Raw genomic sequence first — 20,652 nt, forward strand, 5'->3', positions numbered from 1 at the left:
TAAATAAATAAAATCTTTAAAAAAAAAAAATGAAGGAACACTAGTCCTTGTGCACAATTTTATACTAATGCATGTAGATCCACCCCACGCTTAGGTTCCTCTTTTTCCACCCATTTACTTTTTTTTTTTTAAGATTTTATTTATTTATTTGACAGAGAGAGACACAGCGAGAGAGGGAACACAAGCAGGGGGAGTGGGAGAGGGAGAAGCAGGCTTCCCGCGGAGCAGGAAGCCTGATGCGGGGCTCGATCCCAGGACCCCGAGATCATTACCCGAGCCAAAGACAGACACTCAACGACTGAGCCACCCAGGCACCCCTTCCATCCATTTACTTTTCACCTATTTGTGTCTTTATGTTTAAGCATGTTACTTAGAAGCAGCACAAAAATTTTTTTTTAACCAATCTGAAAATCTTTGCATCACGTGGGGTGTTTAGACCATTTACATTTGATGTGATTATTGGCCTCATTAGATTTAAGTCTGTCAACTTGCTATTTGTGTTCGTTTTGCCGCATCTATTCTTTGTTCCTCTCCTCCTACCTTCTTTGGATTAGTTGCATATTTTTTATGCTTCCAGTTTTTATAATTCCATTATTTGTTTTGTTGGCTTATTAGCTGCAACTCTCAGTTTTCTTATTTTAGTGGTTGCTTTAGGGTTTAAAGTATGCACCTTTGATGTAACACAGTATCTCTTGAGGTGATATTTTGCCACTTCCCATATAGTATAAAAACCTTACAATAGTATACTATTTCTCCCCTCCCTTCCTTTACACTGCTGTTGCAATATACTTTACTTACACCTCTGTTACAAAATTCACAATATACTGTTACGATTTTTATGCAACCAGTCATCTATCTTTAAAAGAGATTTAAATAATAAGAAAAATATCATACATGTAACCACATAGCTGCCAGGTCCGAGTGCTGTTCTTTCCTTTGCATGGATCCATATTTCTATCTGATGTTCTTTTCCTTCCATCTAGAATGCTTCCTTTACATTTCTTGTAATGAGAGTCTACCAGTGGTCAACTTTTGTACGTTAGAAGAGATAGGTATTTTGCCTTTATTTTTGAAAGATATTTTCATTGATTATAGAATTCTAGAATGACAGGTTTTTTGTTTTTTATTTTTTTCCTTTCAGCATTTTAAAGATGTTACTCTACTTAGTCTTCTTGCTCACATTACTTCCAACAAGGAACTCTGTATGTAATGTGCTTTTTTTCTGGGTCTGCTTTTAAGCCTTTCTCTTTATCACTGTTTGTTGTGGTTTTTTTTTTTTCATATACATATATAATTTTGATTACAACCAAATACCTTGGCATAATTTTCTTTCTCTTTCTTGTGCTTGGTGTTTGCTGAGCTTCTGGGAATCTGTAGCCTTATAGGGTTTATTGAATTTGAGAATTTTTCAGTTATTGTTTCTCCAAAGTTCTTCTGTTCACTTCCTGTTTTCTCCTTCAGGAACTCCAGTTACATCTGTATCTGTATTGATCACTGAAAGTAATCCCACATCTCACTGATGACGTATTTATATATATATATTTATTCTCTTTCTCTGTGCTTCATTTTGTTCAGTTTCTATTACTATATCTTTAAGTCCATTTACCTTCTCTTTAGCAATGTGAATCTGCCATTCATCCCATCCACTGTATTTTTCGTCTCAGACATGGTAGTTTCATCTCTAGAAGTTTGACTTGGGTCTCCTTTTTATATCTTCTCTGTCTCCATTTAATTTCTTGACCATATGTAATTCAGTTATAATAGCTGTTTTCATGTCCTTGTCTATCCTAATACCTGTGTCAGTTCTGAGTCAGTTTCAGTTGACTGATTTTCCCCCTCATTATTTTCCTGCTTCTTGGCATGTTAGAAATCTTTGATTGTATGACAGACATTGTGAATTTTACCTTGTTGACTGCTGGGTATTTTTGTATTCCTGTAATATTCTTCAGCTTTGTTATGGAATAGTTAAGCTACTTGAACACAGTTTCATCTTTTCTGGTCTTGCTTTTAAGGCTTCAGATGAGACCAAAACCATGTTTAGTTTAGTGCTAAATTATTCCCCACAACTGAGGCAAGACCTTTCTGAGTACATTACCTAATAAATTCTGTGTTTTTTTCAATCTGGCTAGTGGGACTATACATGACTCTTGTCATTGTGTGAGCTCTGGATACTGTTTCCTGTAATTTGGTGGTCCTTTAGAAGGGCAGTTTTCCCCCCATGGGACATTTGGTGATGTCTGAAGATATTTTTTATTGTCATGACTGGGAGTGCTACTGGTACCTAGTGGATAGAGACTAAGAGTGCTGCTAAACATCCTACTATAGGATAAGGCCCCAACAAAAAGGAATTTTTCTGTATAAAATGTCAATAATGTTGAGGTTGAGAAACTCTGTTATAATCCTTCCAAATTGCTCGTTCTCTGGCCCACTGTAGTCTCACACACATGCGCTGATCAGTACTCTGCTGAATTCTCAAGAAGGATCCTCGGCAATCTTCCAGAGTTCTTCTCCATGCAGCTCTCTTATTTACTATTGTTATCAAATGTCATGTTTAAAGAAAGAAACTTGCCTTGGGGTACCTGGGTAGCTCAGTTGGTTAAGCGTCCAACTCTTGATTTCGGGTCAGGTCATGATCTCAGGGTTGTAAGCTCAAGCCCTGTGTTGGTGCTCAGCAGGGAGTCTGCTTGAGGATTCTCTCTGCCCCTTCTCCTACTTGTACTCACTCTCTCTTTGTCTCTCTTTCTCTGTCTCTCTTTCAAATAAATAAATCTTAAAAAAGAAAGAAAGAGAGAGAAAGAGAGAAAGAAACTTGCCTTGGTTTAACTTTCTCAACCATTAATTAATTATTCACCATATTTATTTTTTTCTGTATCTGTATCTTCTCAATAAGCATCACTTTAGTTACTCCTAGTAGACTCCTCTTTCACCATATTTCTTTCACAGTTTTGTTTGTGTTTTAACTTTGTGCTTCAAACGGGATATCTTAATTCACTTGTATTCTTCTAGTTAAAACTGTAAGCTTGGGGCACCTGGGTGGCTCAGTTGGTTAAGCGACTGCCTTCCGCTCATGATCCTAGAGTTCCAGGATCGAGTCCTGCATCAGGCTCCCTGCTCAGAGGGGAGTCTGCTTCTCCTTCTGACCCTCCCTCCCCCACCCCGTGCTCTCTCACTCGCTCGCTCGCTCACTCTCTCTCTCAAATAAATAAATAAAATCTTTATAAATAAATAAATAAATAAAACTGTAAGCTCAAATTTTAGTTGTGCTTGGGTTTAGCATTACAAATAATTCATCATAATATAATTTTATTTTTGCACTTAATTGTTTTAATTCTTGGATTTGTAAATTTGCCTCAGGAAACAAGATTTCCTCTAAAATGAACAATAGCAATTGATTTCCTCTTCTGCTCAATTGGCGTTCATCTGGCTATTCAATAAAGGAAGCACTTAGAGATTCTTATGGTGTGGCAAAGTTGTACTTACTGTTTGATTAACATAACTGGTAATAAATCATAAATACTAACTTATTAGGGAAAATATGAATTGTGAATAACAAAAGGTAAAATTTTCTTGATATTGTGTATGAATAGCGTAATTTAGATCTGTAATCTAAAACATGTTTGAGTAAATTAGTGTTTTTCTGAAGTCCACTTATTCTTTTGAGTGAGCTTTTTCAAACTATTATAAATGTAGGAGGACAATCTGTGCAGAAGATATTCAAAGTGACATTCAGGAATTTGTAATTCTTACAGAAAATAACTAACAGTGGGAGCATGAGTGAATTTGACCAACAGGTTACTTAATCCTTTGGGCTTGAATATTTGTTTTTATTTCAGTTGCTAGATAGACACATAAGCTTATTGAATTTTTTGAAGTACAAATGATTCTGGGGATGTTTGTTATAAGCCTGATACATTGTAATCATTGGCTGAAGGGTTTTAAAGATATACTAAGTCCAATTAAAATCAGATTACATGCTAAAAGTACAATTAAAAACTGTTTCTTTTGAATTAGGAACATGTTATGAAACAATGTAAGACTGTTGCTAAGTTCTGTGGCCAAGTTTCAAAGCAGGTTTAACTAATATATCTGAAATAGATGATATGATTACCCTAAATCTGGTGTCCTGCCCATTCATTTAGTCAATCAAATACTTTGCAGAAAAAATTGAGAAAAAATTAATAACCCAATAATGGAATTTGCTTTAAGACCAGCTATATTTTCCAGAGGTGTGCTGTGGTTAGTAACTGAGTTTGATCAGTTTGATATTGTTATATACATGCTGTAGCAAGTTGAATCAGAACTTTTGAGTCAACTTTATTTCTAATAGTTTTTCCTTATTTTTTCAAATGCCTTGCCCACCGTTGCAGCTAAGATCCTGTTCATTAAATGCTTTAGGTGGAATATGTGCACAGTGACGCTTTTCCTGTGTAGGACTGTGCAATCACCATCAAAGTGCTTCAACAATTTAGCCCTACTTAAGCAGCTGCATTTTTAACCTTCAAATCCTTAGCTGTGAGTGCAGAAGATAATGCAGAAAACTGCCTTTTGAAGTCATATTGAACTCATTGACTTCCATCGGAAGCATTATAGTGGTTGCAAACATTACAGTGTAGATTAAATCCTTGAAGAGTTTGAACTATGTACAAAAATGGAGAGACAGATGCAAAAGACTTTATTGTTTGGAATTGCTAAGATCAAAATGTCTTTGTCTTTGATGGTATATTTGAATACTATATCTCTATCATGGCATTTCAAAATTGCTTCACAAATAAAGAAAAGTCATATATTTGGTGCTAGAGATATTCTGTAAAGCTCAAGAATACCTAAAATCATCTTTTTATTCCTCATTTATTAGCATTTTATTGATACTGATTTTTAAACATTGGTAACATCACCATAGGGATGCATCTTTACTACTGATGATATATATTTGTATTACCACGTTAAAAAGCTTATTATCTAATTTGCAAGATCGTAATACTGTATCATGGGTTGTATAATAGAGAGCACATTTTGCATTCTAAGATCCAAAGGGACAATTAAAGACAGAATGGACATATGAATGATCATTTTTTCTGTAAGAGCAAGACAGGAAATAATTGAAACTTTGCAGGCCATCAGGTCTCTACATTGGTTTCCTAGGACTGTGGTAACAAACTACCACAAACTCAGTGGCTGAAAACAACAGAAGTTTATCTTTTCAGTTCTGGAGGCAAGAAGTATGAAAATGAATGTATGGGAAGTGCCGTGCTTTCTCTGAAGTTCTTGGGAAGAATCTGCCCTATGCCTCTCTCCTAGCTTCTGCCACTGGCTCACAACCCTAAGTGTTCCTTGGCTTATAACTACATCACTCAACCCCCGCCTCTGTCCTCACATGGTCTACTCTCCTGTTTGTCTGTACATCTCTGTATCCAAATCTCCTTCTCCCGTCTCTTAGAAAGACACCAGTCATTAGATTTAGGACCCACCCTAATGCAATATAACCTCCTCTTAACTTGATTGCCACTACGAAGACCATAAGGTCACATTCACAGACAGGTACTAGGGGTTAAAACTCCGATGTATCTTTTTGGGAGACACATTCAGTTCACTACAGTCTCAGTTGCAACCATCAACTCTGTCTTTGTAGCGTGAACACAGCCAAGGACAATACGTACATAAATACATGTGCTGTGTTCCAATAAAGCTTTATTTACAGAAACAGGTGATGGGTCAGATTTGGCTGAGGTACTAGAGTTTACCAGTGCTTGGTCTAACTTGCTGAAGCAAAACTGCAGTGGAGAAAAAAAAAAAAAACAAAGAAACAATTTCCTCTTGCTTCAATCAGTCCATTTTTAAAGCATAAAGAGGCATACATATGTGTATATATATAGAGAGAAGCACTTATTTTAAAATAGATGTCAACTCAAGGCAAGAACTGGAGCTTTTGTAATAATTTCAAATCCCAAAGTTCTATTACTAAAAATGCTTGAATTATGATATTTATCTGGCCAGCTGAAAGCTTTTTGATAATCATTTAGTTATGAGAGTTGATACGGCCTTTTCTCCAAAGAGATTGAGATCACTATGGAAACAAGATTTTTCTTGAACTCAAACATACACATTCACTCCATTGGAAAGAATGTACCTGATTCCCCTCCACAAAAGGTAGGCTCCATGAGGGCAGGGACATTGATTTATTTAATGGTATGTCTTCAGTATGTGGAAGAGAGCCGAATACATAATAGTCATTCAATAAATATTGACCTAAAATAACTTTTGTTTTCCCCGGAATAAAGAGAGTGAATTGGTGTGTTATTTTAAACATGTCATATAAAAATATGTCCTGTTACAGTATCTTGAAATTATTTATTATCTTAAATTCAAAGGACAGCTACAATAAGAGAAATTCAATTTCTATTAAGAGCGTTTGGGGGGCACCTGGGTGACTCAGTTGGTTAAGCGTCTGCCTTCGGCTCAGGTCATGATCCCGGGGTCCTGGGATTGAGCCCCGCATCGGGCTCCCTGCTCAGCGGCGAGTCTGCTTCTCCCTCTCCCTCTGCTGCTTCCCCTGCTTGTGCTCTCTCTCTCTCTCTCTCTCGCTCCATCTCAAATAAGTAAATATAATCTTTAAAAAAAAAAAGAGCGTTTGGAAGAATTTGTAAAGAGAATAATGGGGTAATGAATCAGAAGGGGTCAGTGAAAAAATGTAATTTTTTTTTTATTTAATCAGATTCATGGAAAATCAGAAAAGGGTAGGGGGTTCAAGATGTGTTTCAACAGCCAAGGTAAATATTAGCAACTACTTTTAACAGCCCAGCTCAGTTCGGTAGCAGGGAAATGTGGAAGCCCATGTGAGATAACCCTTTATGGGCAGTAGGGATAGGAGAAGATACAATTTGGTTCAAGAGATAGCAAGAGGAGCCATCCAGATTTTCTAAGCATAGGCCCTGGAACTCTGTGATCATTCCAGCTCAGAATTTCACCACTCTCCTTATAGCTGTATGGAAGGCAGAAGTTAGAAAGTGAAAGGCAGAGGAGTCATAATGTTGCTCAGACAGAACAGAGGGTTGTTGACAGCGTAGATGTAAACTGAGCCGATGTGAGAGAGTCCGAGTCAGCACCATGACGCCATGTTGAAAGCACATTAAAGAGAGGTGTGATGTGTATAATGATAGCCAAAGATCAAGAGAGAGGGAGAGATTCCTTGGGAAAGGGATTCTCCATGGGAGAAAATATCTAAGAAGAAGGCACAGCCCTAAGGATGTGGAACCAAGAGAAGATCTGGGGCCACCAGAAATCATTTGTCTCGAGTTGATTATGGAATCACTCCAATAAAAAGTGAATTTAGGAAAGAAGGAGTGGAGTGGGAGCAAACACAGAAGGCCTTTGGGGACCTTCAGATTTAAGAGAAAGATCAAATGAGGAAGAGTAAAGACAACGGAGGATCATTTAAAATGCAGATTAAGCATGCCTGGCTGGCTCTGTCAGAGGAGAGTGACTCTTGATCTCGGGGCCTTGAGTTCAAGCCCTACATTGGGTGTAGAGATTACATAAATAAATAAATAAACTTTAAAAAAAATTAAAAAATGAAAGCTGATTAGTCCTGGGCAGCCATCCCTCCTTAGGCCCAGTCACTTTTACCCCTGTCCATTGAGCAAAATCAGGAAGAAACAGTTGCTAAGCAAAGAAACATAATTCGCCTTGCTCCTTCTAACTTAATTTTGCTACTGGCAGTTGCAAAAACTACCCCATCAAATTAGCCACTTGAATTGCCTTAAAATAAGAATAGCACTTTTTTTTTTTTTTAAGATTTTATGTATTTATTTGAGAGAGAGCACACACACCCGCACGCAGGGAGGCAGGGAGTAGGGGAAGGCAGAGAAGCAGACTCTCCGCCGAGCAGGGAGCCCTATGCGGGACTTGATCCCAGGACCCTGGGATCATGACCTGAGGCCAAGGCCGACACTTAACCGACTGAGCTACCCAGGCACCCCTGGGATAGCACAGATTAAATTCATTTTCTAGAGAGGAAAATGCATTTTTAGGAGAGGAGTAGGAGAGAAGGATCTGCTTTTTCCAAGGTTGAAGACCTTTAAGGTCCTTAAAACATGAAAATTGTGCCGACAGAAGAAAAAGTCTTTGCAAAAATTAATAAAATGTTCAATGTATTTGACAAAATTTCACTTCCAAGAAGCTCCCAATTTGCTCCTGCCCTTAAAAAAAAAAAATCAAAAGAAATAAAATAGTTTAATTTTTGTAAGAAAAAGAAAGGGAATTTATTTGTGAATGGAGAAAATGCTGTGAGAGAAAATTGTCCCATTGTGGAAAATTTAACAAACATATTGAGGCCAACTTTGAGCTGGCTTCTGTAGTGAAATTTGATCGTGGCTTAATTTTTTTTTTATTAATGTGAAAAATCAGTTATAGTACCTTAAACAAGCATCCTTAACTCTCAGTAACAGAAAGTATGCCTCACTTCCTGGTAATACTGGATATTTTACAGTGATTTCACAAATTTTCATTTTTTTTTTGTTGTTGAAAGCAAGTTTTCTAGACAGGCGATAATATTACTTTCCACCATTTTCCAGATTGAGAAGGATGTAAGGCAGTCCGTTTTTAGATGAATGTTATGCTGACATTATGCAAACCTTTTATCTTCACAGAGAGGCCAATGAGAGTTGAACCCTGAGTGTAATCTGTGCCAAGCTGGACTGATGTGCGCCCAGAAGGAATGAAGTATGGATGTGAAAGAACGTAGGCCTTACTGCTCGCTGACCAAGAGCAGACGAGAGAAAGAACGGCGGTATACAAATTCCTCAGCGGACAATGAGGAGTGTAGGGTACCTACACAGAAGTCTTACAGTTCCAGTGAAACCTTGAAAGCTTTTGATCACGATTCCTCACGGCTGCTTTACGGAAACAGAGTAAAGGATTTGGTTCACAGAGAGGCAGACGAATACACCAGACAAGGTAGGTCATGGTTCTCATAAAACATGGCATGCTCAAATGGTGCCAACTTGTAGGTGTCCAAGTCTGATGCCTATCACTCTGCTTCAGATTTTTGAGATATGAGATGGTCACATCGTATTCCAGAGTAAAGGTAGAAAGCCACCTACAGGCACACTGACTCCAGATAAGGGGACCGACACATGTAGAATCACTGTACACAGTTTGTGTGTGAGCTTTGCGATTCTGCACATGGCCTCTGTGTGTGCATAAACCGGACACCCAGGTCTCTTGGGCTACCTCACTGTCTCATGAAGGTGCTCACAGGCATTGTTTCTACAGTTAGAACTGATGCGAGGGAAAAGGAACAGTGGTGAGAAAAGCCCTGTTACCCTCATTAGAAAGTAAGAATCCTTATTCTGAATAATCTCATGATCCATGCAACCTGTCTATAAAGACAAGAACCTGCTATGGGAGGGTTCAGTTTTCTCTCTGGCAGGCAATCTAGAACATTAAAGTTACACCTAAAACATCCTTGCTTCTCATAATGTAATCCGTGGTGGTTTTGTCATTCGCATGTATTTGTTGAACATTTTTATGCTCTGTTTGCTGCCTGCATATTCTACCCGCGGCATAATGACTTCTGTAACTACTTCACAATCTTAAACCTACCAATTTCCAGGCTTTCAGACAATAGCTTATTTTAAACTTGGCATCTGTAGTTCTATTTTGTTTCTTCTAATACATTTTTGAAATGGGGGCAAGATTACTCCTAGTAAAAATAAAATCCTCTTACATTTGTATTGCTTAGTCAATTTGCATAGAACTTAGCATCCCTTAGCTAATTTAATCAGGAGATGAGGAAAAACAAATTAAATTTCAAATGTAAAGAATATCTTCATTCTTTTCCAGTCACCTTACAAACAGTGTGACTAACAGTTTGATATTGAGCAGGAACAAATTTAAGAAAAAGTAATAAAGCAATAAATCATTCAAAAGTTTGGAAGTTTTCCATGGTTCTTTTCTTCTCTACCTTGTGGAAAGAGCCATCCTAACTAGACTGAAACAGCGTTCACTCACCCAAACCAGTTTACCTCAAAGAAGACTCATCTGACTTGCTAAAGAGAGATTTTTTCTGTCCCTAAAGCATGTCTTACGAATATTACAAGTATCATAGTTTATGAAAGGGGACGAAGTAGCTTAACATTTTTTAATCCAGTTTTTAAGGGAAGATCTAAAACATATATTTGGGATACATTCTCTGGGTCAGTCAAGGGACTTTAAGTCATTGTACAATGTCTTATAATTCCCAACCCAATTGTTTTCTTTCGTATTGTCTACACAGCTGATATAGATTATCAGGGCACATTTTTTCACCAATTTAAAAAATCATAGGTACTGTGAAATGCATGCAATCTGAACCCAGTGTGAAGCCTTGCTTTTTGTAACAAAAACAACTGCTTAGTGCCCTCTTGAAAAAAAAAAAAAAAAGACATTGTGGAATACCATTAAAGGAAAAAAAAAAACAAAAAAACCCGCACATGTGGTGTGATGCGTGGAGGAGGCTCATCTCCACCCCAAGCAAGCATTTAGTTTTGGCAGCACAGAGGACGCTTAAACGGGTTAAAAATAGCGAGCTGAAATTTTCACCTCCTAGGCAGCGCTGATCCAGCGCAGACTCTTGTGGGTGCCATGGCAATCCTATCTGTAGGAACCCTGGAACCGAAGCTCTTAGGGGACCAAAGAGGACGATTACTCAGCTTCTCACCAGCCAAGGAGGGGAGAAAGAAAGGGGGCAGAGGAAAGGGAGAGTGAGCCACGCGCAGAAGGAGGCCCCTTGTCAGGAGCCACTGAACGGAGGAAGGAGAAGAGGTTTCAAGGCAGAAGAGAAAGGAAAAGCGAGAGTCTGACAGTGCCGCAGTCCACCTGACGTGTCCATAAATCAGCTCATATTAAAAACATAAATGCAATGTACTGCTGTTCATAGCCAACATGCACTGATTCCTTAGTAGGCTCCAGTCAGGGCGCTGATCGGGTTATGTGCACAATCAGCTAACCCTGCCCAGTCACGGGGTGCGTGTGTGGGCGGGGGTGGGGGGGCTGCGGTTGGCCAGCAGCGCCCTTCTTTCCCAGATGGAGAGGTCTCACATCCCGCGGCCGGCCACAGCTGAGCTGGGGCTCGAACCCGGGCCGGTCCAGCCCTAGGGCTCGGCTTCCAACCTCTGGGCAGGGACCACGGCAGAAAACGGGCAATTCCATGTAAGAATCGCCCTTTGCTTGAGCGGTGTTCATTTTGGCCAGTTTGGCTGGTGTGGATAGAGAGAAATGGGGAGACACCTTTAGGAAATAAAACTGATAGGATTCTTTGTGACCAGGTGGGGTGAGGATGAGGGAGAGGGTGATGCTGCAGATACTTTCTCTCTCCGGTGGTTTGATACAGGGAATGTGCGCGGCCGGAGCAGTAAATGTAGCAGAGCAATGACTAAGGAGAGTCTGCGATCAGATTATGTGTTTCTCAAGCAAGCCTAATGCAAAATCCTCCCAGGCTTTCATTTTTTTTGAACCTGACAAATGTCAATTTTTCCTCACTGACTATTATGCTGTGGGATTAATTATTTAATTGACAAAATGTGCTTCCTGCCACAGCTCCTGACATCATGCACATAATAAAAATGAAAGATGAAAAAATATTACGAGTAGCCAGAGATATTTGAAACAATTCCAAAGAATCATGCTCATTTAGCTTGTCCGTGGAGTTTTATTATTTTTTTTTTTAAAGATTTTATCTATTTATTTGAGACAGAGAGAAGGAGAGACAGAGAGCATGAGAGGGAGGAGGGTCAGAGGGAGAAGCAGACTCCCTGCCGAGCAGGGAGCCCGATGCGGGACTCGATCCCGGGACTCCAGGATCACGACCTGAGCCGAAGGCAGTCGCTTAACCAACTGAGCCACCCAGGCGCCCTGTCCGTGGAGTTTTAAAACAAGTTGTCAGTTCTCCATCCACTGATTCTTTGAATGACACGGGAAAAGCCGCTCCAGCCGGAGGAAGGGCTAAGTAGAGACCCCTGTTAATGCAATTACGTGGAGAATTCAAATCTAGAAACACAATGTTTTTATGTTTCTTGACCAATTTTGTGGCCTGTCATCAAACTTGATTTTAATCATTTTTTTGTGGCTTTCCTGACTGGCAGGTGACTCTCGTTAATTACATGTTCTATTTAGATGCCATAAAGCTGGGGATGATTTCGTTTTCACAACAGTGTGTAATCTGACTGGATCTCACAAAGGTCTCTCTGTCTCTTTTTTTTCAGTCTCTTCATGTGGTTTATTAGGTGGTGGAAATAGTTGTTCTTTTAGCAGCTGTGGAACTCTCTGTAGGTGTGATGGGGTTAGGGTAACAATGGCTTGTTTTGCATTCTTGGATACTATTTTCTTTGATTCATCTTTGAAGAGAATTTATCCTGTCAGGTCTGAGACACATTTCTCACAAAACAGCTGCAGAAGATCATCCCACAGTTTTAGAGAAATGATAAAATAAGAGATCTTTTTATTTTTTCTCTGCACTATATACATTGTTTGTAGTGTCCTTAACCAAATGAAAATGCTTATCAACTCCAACAAGGAATATTGGCCGTGAGGGTGACTTTTGAAACAAGGTGATGTCTGGAAATCAGAACGCTTTTGTTCCCCAGAACCATGAGCCTGAAAAGAACAACTCGGAGACAGTCTTCACCCAAAAACGTTTACCAGTCAGTCAGTCAGTCATTGGTGTTGGGTGGTGAATTGCAGAATTTTAAAATGAAAAGACCGCCATTTACTCTTCACTTATAGAATGGCAGTGGGGAGGAAGGTTATCCGTTTTTAAATTTGAACAACAGATAACATTATGTCTGTGTTTATACATACCTGACATCAAAACAGAACATAAATTTGCAAAGTAGGAAAGGGAAGCAGGAGGGCAGGTTGACAAAGATAGGCACTCGTTGATGTCTAAGTGTGGCTCAGCGCAAGTCTTCCCTGACAGCTTGCTTCCGGCCCTAGAAACTCTCCTTTTTCCTTACCGCTGCTCTGGGATTTGCCTTCTCTCCGTTTCCCTTGTCAGTAGCACCCCCACCCCCGGCTCTCAGAAACATGGCTTAGGCTTCTCCCCTCATCACATTGCTGGTCTAAGACCAGTTCAAGTGTAGTAGATCCCACAGACCCTGATTTTTCACTGCTGCACCTCCTTAATGGGCTGCATCCTGAGTCCATCTTTTCTACAAATATTCCTCCTTACCAAAAATAACCCCCTTTTGTGAAACAAAAGCACAGTAGAGGAGGAATCCAAGTTTTCCTGTAAATATGTGTCCAGGATTCCGGCCCTATGGGGACTTGAATAATGCCTCATCTGCCCATCCCCTAGCCAACTCCTTACCTCCTCCGAGCTGAGCGGTGATCCAGGGTGCAAGGGAGATCTAGAATTCTACAGGGCCCTGAAGGACAAAGCTCATGCGGGCAGTTTTTCCCTTGGGGTCAGATGAGAGCTCAGAATGGGGGTGCAGCCCTGGGGTGAAGATCAGAAAGAAAGCTGTGACTTCGTGGCAGCAAAGAGGCTGATCTCCCTCTCCACGGTCCTTCCGGGAGTGAAGGTTGCAGCTGGTGTCCTTGGTCCCTCAGGAGCTGGGGAACCCAAGCAGATGCATTGTCTCCACTCTGATATTGTGAGAGTGCCAGGCAAGGAAACAGGGAGGAGAAAGATTTGTCTCTAGAGTCTAATAGGACTTACTGCTAAGGCACCCCAGGAAAGCCACAATGTGCTTAATGGCACCAAAAGGCAGGAAGTGGGATAGGATGCAAGGCAAGACAAACAAATCAGGAAGCTGCTAATGAAAATGAGCAATGGAGATAGAAGAGGAGAACTTGAACCCAAACAAAAAAGTAGAAGAGCGCTCACAGAAATCTAAGTACGGAAAAAGGCAGCAACAACAAAACTGACAATAACCACCAAATGCTGGGGTGGGGGGAGGGCGGAAGCCATCATTTACAAACGAAAAAATGTAATAGATTCGTTGAAGAAGATTATTTGCTCATCAATGAAATCCAAATTAATAGTTTTGAAGAACAAGTAGAAGAAACAACTCAAAACAAGAAACAAAGTTCCAGGTAAAATTAAAAAAAAAAAAAAAAACACACGTGTACACATACACACACCCCTAAGCCCATCCTAGAGAAATTTTGTGACTTTTGAGAGAAAGATATTTTATAAGATTCTATGGAGAAAAAACAAGTTACTTTTCTTGTTGCTTACAAAAGAAACAAAAAGGTGGGGCGCCTGGGTGGCTCAGTTGTTAAGCATCTGCCTTTGGCTCAGGTCATGATCTCAGGGTCCTGGGATTGAGCCCCGCATCAGGCTCCCTGCTCGGCGGGAAGCCTACTTCTCCCTCTCCCACTCCCCCTGCTTGTGTTCCCTCTCTCGCTATGTCTCTATCTGTCAAATAAATAAATGAAAACCTTAAAAAAAAAAAAAGAAACAAAAAGATTAATGAATTTCTCATCTACAACAATGAAAGTAGAAGACAATACAATACCATCTACGAAAGAAAAGAACCACAGCCCAGGGATTCTCTATGCAGGGAAGACATCACTCATCTCTCAGAGAAAGTGCAAGATAGTTAGGGACCTGCAAAGACCGTATCAGCAATGTACACCATCGAAGGAAGTATTCAAGAAAGCAATACCGACTGAATCAGAATCACAGCCCATGAAGAGGAGAGGAAGCAGTGATGAGCAGTCAACTTTGCAGTACATATGTGGATAATTCCCAAATGATGATGGCAGAGCAACTGGAAATGTATACAAAGCATTACAAGGGAGACCTTAAAAAAAGGCTCGAGCTAAAACTGATCACTTATCTCAGCAATATCCAGTAGCTGGAGGAAAGTAAACGTGTTCCAAAATCTCACCTAAAGAGGGAGAGGGGGAAACAGTCATGGAATAGAGTTTTAATGGAGGAAGATAATTGCTACCTTGCATTCATATAATAAGGAAAAACATGTATTTGAATATGAATGTCAGGAAAGGGAGGTAATCATTAGAGGAATGAGAAAAGCACAATAGACCTACCTAATTAGCAAGAGGGGAAAAGGAATGAATAGCAATCTGATCAATTTAGCAGAAACCGCTCCAAGGAAAAAGAGAAAGCAAGTACAATCATGAATAACCATAAAGCAAGATGAAAGAAGGCAAATCTACTATATTACGTATTACATGAAATGTAAATATGCTGAATTTTGACACAAACAGAACTATTCCGTTGGTTTATAAGTTATTGGCATTTATAATAAATGGACTTAAAATGGTAAAAGAATGGTTGAGAATAAAGAGATGGATAAAGAAGTATCAGGTAAATACCAACAAAAACAAAAGGAAAGCAAGAATGGCAGTAATAATATTAGGAACAGCAGAATTTACTATTAGAAACACTAAACAAGATAAAGAGGACGATAAATCAAATGATAAAAGACAGAAGGATGAATACTCTTCAGCTGCACACATTAAACAAGTAGTAGCTAAGTTTATAAAGCAAGAAGTATTAGAAAAAAATGGTTGTTAAAATACATTTATTGAGGGATATTTTGGTTCACCTCCTTCAGCATCAGATCTAAAAGACAAAAATAAGGGAGCAATTATATAATATTAATAAAAATTTTCAGCTAAGATATATGTACAGACATTTATAACCAGGAGATGGAAGGGATATGAATTTTCATAATTCCGTAGAATGCAGAAACCGATTGTGCATTTAGCCACAAAAAGAAACATTTAAAAACATCAGAAAAGTAGAGACTTTATAAGTCAAAACATTTGATCATATAATTCAGTAAAATTTGAAATAAATAACCAAAAAATAAACAAAAGCTCTTTCCTTCCATGCATTATGGCAACCCTAGATTTTGATAAGAAGCAATGGAAAGCAAGGAAAAGAAAGTTCTGCTTTTTTATAGGAGACAGAGAAAGCCATAATAATAGGAAAAATATGTTGTGAAGGAATATATTTAAAGAACAAAGACCAACAAACAGGAATTTGCTATACATCCTAAGAAATGAGTACAATATCAGAAAAATAAACCAAAGGAAATGGAGGTGGGAGATAATCAAGACAAAACTGAAATTAAAAACAAACAAAAAAGCTGATTCTTTAAAAAGACCAAGGAAATAGAAAGCCCCGGATGGTCCCAATTAAAAAATAATGAGAACAAAAATAGAGATACTGAAGACTGTGTAACAACTAAAAGGGACTGCTCCACACAACAGTTTAAATCTAGAGGAATTTATTTTTTCTTAGCAAAATATGATTGACCCCAAATTATTTCAAAACAATGGCGAGAACTCAACAAGACCAATTACCTCAGAAGAGATTTAAAAAGTTGCTGAAAGGGCACCATTACCCAGGAAAGAGTTCCTTCTGGTGAAATTTCTGTTCTAGGTAAATTTTACAAAACCTTTAAAGTGTAGCTCAATCCAAGGTTCAAAAAGCTATTTAACACCAAACATAAACACCCAAAAGATTGAAAGTACTGAAATTCACATTATGAAGCTGGTATAACCTTAATAACCTTAATACTAACTTGATTAAAATAGTACATAAGAGAGTCTATCTAGAACAAAATTACTTCTCAATATATGTGTAAAAATTAGTCTATGTAACTATTCGCATGTAAGAATCTAGCAATGTATGAAAAGGGTAATAGTCTAGGCCAAATTAATAACCAAGTAGTTACTAATCCTTGGTATAATGTGAGGATTTTTCAATGTTAGGAAGTCTATTAAAATAATTAGATTAATAAACCAAAGTAGAAAAACATTATCTTATCAATAAATGATGAAAAGGTTTGGAATAAAATTTAGAAACCATTCCTTATTAAAATAAAACTCACTAAGTAAAACAAGAATAAAAACATTTAAATATCTTAGTCATAAATAAGATGATCAGATCATCAAAAAAAAATTAAACAGTATTCTAATTGGTGAGATCCTAGGACCATTTGAACTAAAATCAGAAACATGAGAAAGGCTCACCTACTCTCCCACAATCAAAATTCAAAATTGTTTTAGATGTTTTAGCAATTGCAGTAAGAGAAGAAAAATAATTGATTTATATTTTGGAAAAAGTTAAAATCAGCACTTCTATTAATTATATATCAATTGTATACATACAAAAACTATGTGTCTCTAGAAGTTAAAAAATATATAGTTTGAAGCAAGGTACCTGGAGGAATACAGGATAAATATATAGACATCATAGGTAATGTAGGATGGTAGTTAAGAGTATAGATTCTGATCTAGGTGATCTGTGTTTGAGCCCCAGATCTGCCATTCATTAGCCAAGTGGCAAGTGACCTGATCTTGGCCAAGTGACCTAATCTTGGCCAAGCAACTGGCTTGGGCCAATTACTTAATTTCTCTGTTCAATCTATAGTTTGTTGAGAATGAAATGAGCTAATATATGTAAACTGCTTAGAATAATGTCCGGCGCCTGTTAAATACTATTTTTAAGTAATTATTAAGTAACAATTGGCTAGATTGGAAGTCAGAAAAAAACTTCCTATCCCAATAGCAACAAACACTATAAACCTCTTTGGAATAAATTTTATAAGAGTGGTATGGGACCTAATATGAAGGAATCTATAAAATGTTATTGGAAGACATAAAGCAAGATCCAAATAAATGGGAAGACAGTCAATGTTTTTAGATGGGAAGATTGATATCATAAGACTCTCACTTCTCCAAAAATAAATGTGTGGAGGTCAAGGTTTGTTTTTAATTGGAGAACGGAGTCTTAAAGTTCACAGGGAGGAATAAATCTGGAAATAGCCAAAAATATATTTAAAAGGCAAATAATGAGGATAAAATGGCTTAACATATATCTTTTTTTTAAATGCTATGAAGCGGGCGCCTGGGTGGCTCAGTTGGTTAAGCGACTGCCTTCGGCTCAGGTCATGATCCTGGAGTCCCGGGATCGAGTCCCGCATCGGGCTCCCTGCTCGGCGGGGGGTCTGCTTCTCCCTCTGACCCTCCCCCCTCTCATGTGCTCTCTCTGATTCTCTCTCTTTCAAATAAATAAATGAAAAATCTTTAAAAAATAAAAATAAAATGCTATGAAGCCACTGTAATCACATCTATGATATTGGCATAAATAAAGGCAAGTCAGTCAGTGCAAAAGACTAAAATTTCAGAAATAGATCCTAGTATATAGGGAAATTTAGCATAAAACAGAAAATGGTTTTTCTATTCAGTGGGATTTGATAAATGCTGCTGGCACAACTGGTTATCCATCTGGAAGGATATAAAATTGGACCCATATCTCTCAGCATATTCAAAAATAAGTTAAGATGGATTAAAGACAAATGTAAAAAGTAAAGCAAAAAAAAAAAATTCTAGAAGTTAATTTGAAAGATAGAATAAAGGAGGAATGACTTCATCTGAGAGTAGCAGGAAGCTCCCAAAACAATGGCTTAAACATCTAACAATTAATTATTTCCTGACAAAACAAGAAGTCCAGAGGTAGACTGTTCAGGGTCCGAAGATGCCATCAAGGACCCAGGTTCCTTCTGTCTTTGTTTGCTCTGCCATCCTTAGTGTGTGGCCTTTGTCCTGTGGAGCCCCAGATGTTTGCTGCATTTTCATATTCCTGGCTGAAACAGGATAAAAGCAAAGGGGAGAAGGCCTTCCCTACTCTGGACTGTTTCTTTTTATTCCCCAGAGACGTCTTCCTACATCTCTTTTTTCAGAACTGTTATACTTGGCTACGCTTAGCTGCGTGAGAAGAGGGAACATTTACTATTTTTGCTTTCCAGCTTTTATAACAGAGGAAGGCAAGGAAAAAGTGGTTGTGAATCCACACGGCCTGCCCCAGAGACCACACGTACACCTCGAAAATAGGGGAGACCATTCTAATAGAAACAGAAAACCCAGGAAGAAAAGCTTAAATGATTACTTTTTTTTTATTTAAAACCTTCTGTATGTAAATGAAAATACCATAAACAAAATTATTATTGGGATGTGTGTTTACAATTCCTGGGACAGATGTAAGGTCTATATACATAATATACTAAGAGTAACTTTTACAAATTGGAAACAGAAAGACAAACAATCCAATGGGAAAATGGCATGAATACACGGCTCGCCGAAGAACAAACTCAAGTGGTCAGTAAACACATGGAAAGGTGATCTGTTTTCCTGTTGGTCTGAGAAAGGCGGGAACTGATCCCAGCTCCTGCACTCCCACCACACAGCTCGTATCCTGGCTTCCGGCGCTGAGCATTTGTGTACCTCGTGACTACCAGCGGTGTGCCTGGGGAGTTCCTCCCACCTTGGAAAGCAGAAAATTAATGGAAGAGGCTATGGTGCTGAGAGGTTTTCCCTGTTGGAATTCTGAACACATTTTTTCAAGGAGACAGCCTCCTTAGCTGGATGTCATGCTCTACTGTGCTGTTAATCGAGTTCGTCAGATACAGCTAACTTAATAGACTTACACGTTCCATCATGGCTTATTTTCATGGGAAAATATACCCAGGTGACCCTTGAACAACGTGGGGACTGGGGATCCTGACACCCCACACAGTTGAGAATCCACGTCTAACTTTTGACTCCTCCAAAACTTAACTACCAATAGACTACTATTGACCGGAAGCCTTACCGATAACATAGTCAATTAACATATACTTGGATGCCTGTATGTTACATGTATTATATTCCCTATTCTTACAATAAAGTAAGCTAGAGCAAAGAAAATGCTATTAAGAAAATCATAAAGAAGAGAAAATACATTTATAGCACTGTACCATATAAAAAAAAATCCACATATAAGTGGACCCAAGCAGTACAAACCTGTGTTATTCAGGGGTCAACTGTACTGATCCCTATCAACTTCTGAACACAATGCATTCCTAAAGTGAGGACTTTCTAGACAATTGTGAAGTTTGGGCTTAGGAGGAAGCCCCCAGAAAAGAGCAATTTATGAATTGCTTTACTCAAAATTTTTCTCAAAAATATTTATAAAGGTATATGAAGTAAACACAACAAAAATCCATTCATAGAATTGGTGAGAGAGAGAGTGAGAAAAAGAAAGAAAGAAAGAAAGAAAGAAAGAAAGAAAGAAAGAAAGAAAGAAAGAAAGAAAGAAAGAAAGAAAGAAAGAAAGAAAAAGAAAGAAAGCAAGCTGCATGTGTAACTGAATATGGAAAGTTCGGGGTTTATATTCCTCCTTTCATCAGCTTCAGCCAGGGTGAGATTTCATTTGGTGCTGGGCAGAGGCACATTGTCTCAACTGAACCATAACCACAGTCCTCTTAAAAACAACTTTTGCTGGCATTGCATTATAATGTTTTGCTGGATAAAGACATTTTGCCCATTAGGATAATAGCATCCACAACATATCCAGGATTGTGCTGAGGGAGAGAATGAACAGTTGGTGGCAAAGGGGTGGGACCGTGCCTTTAAAATATTTTCATCAATTTCCAAATAGGAAAAGGCCCATTTTTAGCTCTTAGATATAGATCACTTCGGGGAGGGGAGCAGTTTTATTGCTAGAATATTACTAAAATGATAAATAATTTCAAAATCTTTTTGTATGCTGTATGTTCCAGAGAGGTCAAAAGAATTAGATTCCTATTTCTTAGATGTAGAACATGAAGGTTGTACATATCACTTTAGAATGTCACCAATAGCATTGGGCAGATGTAA

The 20,652-nt window shown here is 38.5% G+C and overlaps 1 protein-coding gene across 2 annotated transcripts in view; it reads left to right on the plus strand.

Annotated features, from left to right (window-relative positions):
• The window catches only part of LOC102744363 (teneurin-3-like), a 180,066-nt gene that overhangs the window by 150,132 nt on the left and 9,282 nt on the right, over positions 1 to 20,652 (plus strand). Inside the window, exon 2 of one of the 2 annotated variants that reach the window (XM_081807307.1) lies at positions 8,646 to 8,952. In XM_081807307.1, the coding sequence (XP_081663433.1) occupies positions 8,721 to 8,952 (232 nt within the window). In that variant the 5' untranslated portion in view covers positions 8,646 to 8,720. Of the gene's footprint in view, positions 1 to 8,499; positions 8,953 to 20,652 lie in introns of those variants that run through there. The other variant, XM_031041596.2, reaches the window with a different exon arrangement.

The sequence above is a fragment of the Leptonychotes weddellii genome, chromosome 2, assembly GCF_054177405.1.
Source record: "Leptonychotes weddellii isolate Sample4059 chromosome 2, ASM5417740v2, whole genome shotgun sequence".
In the NCBI taxonomy this organism is placed as follows: Eukaryota; Metazoa; Chordata; class Mammalia; order Carnivora; family Phocidae; genus Leptonychotes; species Leptonychotes weddellii.